Source organism: Urocitellus parryii, chromosome 9, assembly GCF_045843805.1.
Source record: "Urocitellus parryii isolate mUroPar1 chromosome 9, mUroPar1.hap1, whole genome shotgun sequence".
NCBI classification, from domain to species: Eukaryota; Metazoa; Chordata; class Mammalia; order Rodentia; family Sciuridae; genus Urocitellus; species Urocitellus parryii.
Window position 1 is genome coordinate 13,954,176 of NC_135539.1, and position 4,744 is coordinate 13,958,919.

The 4,744-nt window shown below is 55.0% G+C and overlaps 1 protein-coding gene across 1 annotated transcript in view; it reads right to left on the reverse strand.

The window, feature by feature from the left end:
- The window catches only part of Pdilt (protein disulfide isomerase like, testis expressed), a 35,921-nt gene extending 33,033 nt beyond the window's left edge, over positions 1–2,888 (reverse strand). The window contains exon 1 of the mRNA XM_026402500.2: positions 2,824–2,888. Coding sequence (XP_026258285.2) covers positions 2,824–2,888 — 65 coding nt within the window. The remainder of the gene's footprint in view (positions 1–2,823) is intronic.
- Between the last annotated feature and the right edge of the window lie 1,856 nt (positions 2,889–4,744).

The window sequence follows — 4,744 nt, forward strand, 5'->3', positions numbered from 1 at the left end:
TTTTTTTTTTTTAAAGATCACATGACCAGGATACCATGATCGTACTTAACAAAATATCACATCTTCAAATCATCAACTATCCCGTCAGCGTGCAAATTACCCTGATCACTTTAGAAAATTTTGTTTGAATTTGGATCCGAATGAGATGCATGTACTGTCACCGATGATTACATCTCTAAAGCCTCTTCTGGGTAATTCTGTGGCACCGGGCTTTAGTTTGCTAAGCCACAGGATCCAAGGAAATCAACAGAGACAGAGAGCCGAGGTGAGGAGAAGGCCAGGTGGGCAGCCTGGTTTTCTGGAATGCTGAGTGGTGCCCAGGATTCAAGTCCCATGTCTCAGCCAAAAGGCTCAGTACTGCTGACCAGGTTGGAGGGTCACCAGTGATCCGCCATGTCCCAGGACCCACCAGGTGGCATACCACTCATGAGCCCTGGCAGGTCTTTGGTTTTCAGAACTAATTTACTTCCTAGCTTGTTTGTTCATTGAGCCTGTCGCTTGCTGGAGAAGTGCTCTCCCCGGTCTTTGCCTCCAGGGAGGCAGGAGCCCACCGAGGCACTAGAGTGTCGGTGGTGTTCACTTTCCATTCTGCAGAAAACGGGGTAGAACGATGCTTCCTTAGTTGAGTGAACCACCTGGAACTCTCCCAGGCCTGACACTGACCCTCCCCTCCATACCTCCTTGGAACCCAGGAGCCTGGCCCGGCTGGAGGGGGCCATTTGGAAAAGTGCCAAGGGGTTGAGAGCACCTCTCTGAGGGTCTGAAGGCCACTCCCTGGAGGAAAGAGGAGCTTGAGTTGGTGACCTGAGGGTGGCTGCAGAGCCAGCTCAGCTCAGGGGGTGGCTGAGCATCTGAGCATGAGCAGGGGGACCGGGGCGGCCGGCTCACCCTCACACTCTCCCCTGACAGTTCCCTGGGGCTTCTGCCCCTTCCCGGGGAAGGGGCCAGGTTTGCTGCTACCTTGGGCACCTCCCTCTGTCTCACGTACTCATTCATTTGCTTGTGGCTTCACCAAATGTTTTGGAGATTGTGACGCCTGTCTAGGTGACAGGGGACACCATAGTGAGCCAAACAGACCTCTAGTCCTGGTCTGCGGCGCAGGAGATGAACGGGTAGAGAGACGGTGTATCGGACCCTGGTAAGGGCAGAGGGGGTGTAGATAAGGGGCTGTGTTAAGCTGTGGGGAAAGGGGACCCCAACATTTTCAATGTGGGGACCCTGGAAAGCTTCGTGCACAAGGTGTCCTCTGACTGAAGCAAAGACGTGACCTATTTGCATTCCCAGGAGTGGGACAGGGGGACTCCTTCCCTTCCTCTCTCCTCGCCCCTCTTGCTCTCCCTGTCGAGACCCTCCCAAGCCCAGGCTTGGCTCCGTATCATCTCAGAGGTCCCCTCACACCCTGAACCCTATTCCGGTTTGGTCCTCCAGTGTGCCCTCTGTCACCTCTGTGCCTGCCCCTTTGTTCTCAGGGCAGTGGACCCTATTCTCCTGCACCTGCTCCTGAGCCTGGCATCCCCCTGGTCCCTCTGTGACCCCCTCTCCCTAGGCACTGCCTAGCTGTACAAACCCCAAGCTCAGCTCCAGTGTCACCTCCCAATAGGGGAATTGGCATGAGGGGAAACTATTTTGGGGGGCAGGCTACCAGGGATTGAACTCAGGGGCACTCAACCACCGAGTCACATCCCCAGCCCTATTCTGTATTTTATTTAGAGACAGGGTCTCACTGAGCTGCTTAGCGCCTCACTGTTGCTGAGGCTGGCTTTGAACTCGCCATCCTCCTGCCTCAGCCTCCCCAGCCCACTGGGATGACAGGCATGGGCCACTCTTAATGAGAATTGCTCATCGAGTGGCCAGTTACCAGGCAGACAGGGTGCCGAGCACAAACTCCATCCTGTCCCTCGGCTCTCCACAGAGACCCCCATGTCCCCGGCCACCATCATGTCTTGTCCTGTCTGGATGGTGCTGCTGTCCCCCTGCTGGTCTCTCTGCTTCAACTCTCCATCTCCCCCTTACCCTCCCCCCAAGCAGCCATTAGAGATTCCCACTTTAAACGGATTAGATGAGCTCTATGCTCATTAACAGGCTGCAGGGCTTGCCATCACACACCGCCCAAGCCCTGCCTTGCGGCCTGTCAGGCCCACGGGGCTCTGGTCTGCCCAGGTGACCTCCTGTGGCTCAGCACTGTCCCCTCACTGGCTTGGCAGACACCCGGTCTCCTCCCCCCTGCCCCGGGACCTTCGCCTCTGTCTATGACTTCCTGATTCCACTTCTTTAGCCTTTGCTGGTCCCTCAGGTCCCAGCTGAAATACCAGCTCAGCGGAGGGGTCCCCCCGGCCACTGGGTCTCACCCACCCCTGCTTCTAGCATGTTCTGCTGTATCACAAGTGATCGCTTCCTGTTTTGTGTTATTGTCTGAGTTCACCTTATTTTTTTTAAATTTAACTTAAATGCGATTATTCATAGCTGCTCCTGCATCTCCTAGCTGAGTTCCTGAAGCTGATTTGAAAGCTCAATGGATGTTTGTTGAATGAATGAATGATTGAATGGATCACCTAATTTAATTCTTGCAACACACCCCATGGGACCCATTTCCTTGGTTCTTACCTAGGACTGCACCTTAGAATCTCTTGGGGAGTTTTACCCCAAACCAGCAGCTTCTAGTTTAACAGGTCTGGGGTGGGGTTTGTCTGGGTGTCTTTTTTTTTTAAGCCCCCTAATTGATCCGACTGTGTAGCCATCTTGAATTGATGACCTTTGGCAGAGGGGAGGCTGCTGTGGGAGGCCCAGCCTCCCGTTTGCCATTTTCACCACCGTCGCTCATACCTGAGGGAAGCTGCGATTCTCTCAGGGCTGCTGGGGCCAAGCTGAGCCGGGGCTGCAAACCCCATGGTCCTCTGGGAGGTGGTGGCCTTCAGAGCAGGCTCCTGGCTTCCCCTCGTGTTCGGAGCAGGAAATCCAGGGGCAGAAACGCAGGCCTCCCTGAGCACACTGGGGCCAGGGCAGCCTCCGCAGCGGGTTCTAAGCTCCTGGGTTCTAGAGGCCCAGGGTAACCCTGGAGAAGAAGGGCCCATTGTTGAGTCACAGGGACCCCCTACCCGGCAGCCCCTGCTGAGAGGCCTTGCCCGCGGACCCCCGGGGTCAGAGTCCATGTGGGCGCCAGAAACAAAACTTGCATTGGCTGCTGGGGGTGGCTTAGACGGGCCCTGAATTTCGTGGGGACAGTGTAGCGTTTCGTCCCAGCTCACAGGGACTCCCTGTCCTCTTTCCAAATTTCCTTCATGGTGTCCATCTCTTTCTAAGTTCCAGGTCATTCCCGTTGCCGACCAAGTTCCAGGTGGCGCATAGACGCTCTCTGAGTGAATCAGTGAAAGGCCGTTACTATTACTGACATCGTCACTGTTGTGGTCACAATCTGCAGGCTTTGGCCTCTGCCCGTGCTCCTGCCATGGAGTGTCGGTGGACAGTGGCGACTCTGAGATCCGATTGCTTGAAGAACAGCCAATCCATCCATCCACCCCAGAGCGGAGACTGTAAATCTAGAAATGGCTGGAAACTCAGAGATAAGAGTGTCACCCGGGACTTAGTAGAGGACACGGTGGCCAAGCCTGCCCAGGAGAGGAGCTGCTCACCTGGAAATAGGCCACTCTGACCAACCAGCAATAAGACAGAGCCCCGGGGTGGGGGGAGGGGGTCGTGATTACAGAAAGGGCTGAACAGCCTCGTCCTCTCTGCAGGGGACGCCCAGGGCTCCCCTTCCATCAGGGGATGTGGGCTCAGGTCTAGGGATAAGGGAGAGGCTCTAAAGATGGAATGAAGTTTCTCCAGGTCCTAGAGACTGGGAACTCTCCCGGGTTTTGGTGTGATTCTATAAAAACAAAACCATGTCCACATTTTGTACCCAGAAGGACAGACATCAATTGCTACGCACAGAATGTCTCCGCATAATGCATTTCAGATAGAAAATGATGAGTAAATATCAACCCCCCCTTCATTGGACCTGACAAATATTTATTGAACTCTCCCATTATGGCAGGTGCTGTTCTAAGTGCTGGGGACATAGTAGTGCCAAGGAGCCAAAATATATGTCCTCATGGAGCTTGCATCCTAGCATGTGTACCTGGAGGGAAAAACAAAGTAAATAAATAAAAAAAAAATATGGAACATTAGGAAGCCATCAGGGCCAAGGAGAAAAGCCAGGGAATTCAGGGTAGGAGGTGTGGGGGCGGGGAGAGCTGGTCTTGGGGAGGTGGTGACCGGGGCACACACAGCCAGCCCCGCAGAGGCACAGGAGTGCACCCCGGGCTGGCAGGAGTTCCCGGCAACAGGTCCTGGGAAACCCGCCAAGTCAGGGCCACAGTGGCTGCTGCTGTCCTCAGAGAAGGTGTCCCAGCCCTCAGCCAGATCCTCAGGGGACAGCAGGGCCAGTGTGGCTGGAGCAGAAAGAGCAAGAAGACAAGAAAGGGGAAGGACGGCAGGAAGTGACGTGGGATGAGGTGGCCTGTGGGCGGCTCTTTACCGTCTTACTGGGTGTAGCACAGTCGGTACTGTCACCGTCATTATTTTTAGTGAATTCCTAGAGCTGTGTTGCGGTGTCACCCAGATGGAGAACAATGGCATCATCTCAGAAATGCCCCCACGTGACCCCAGCGGCCACTGTGCGTTCACATGCAACCCCTGCTAATCCGGGGCCACCCCTCCGTGACTTTCTCCAGGAACAGGAGGGTCATGAGCAGAGAGTGGGCGT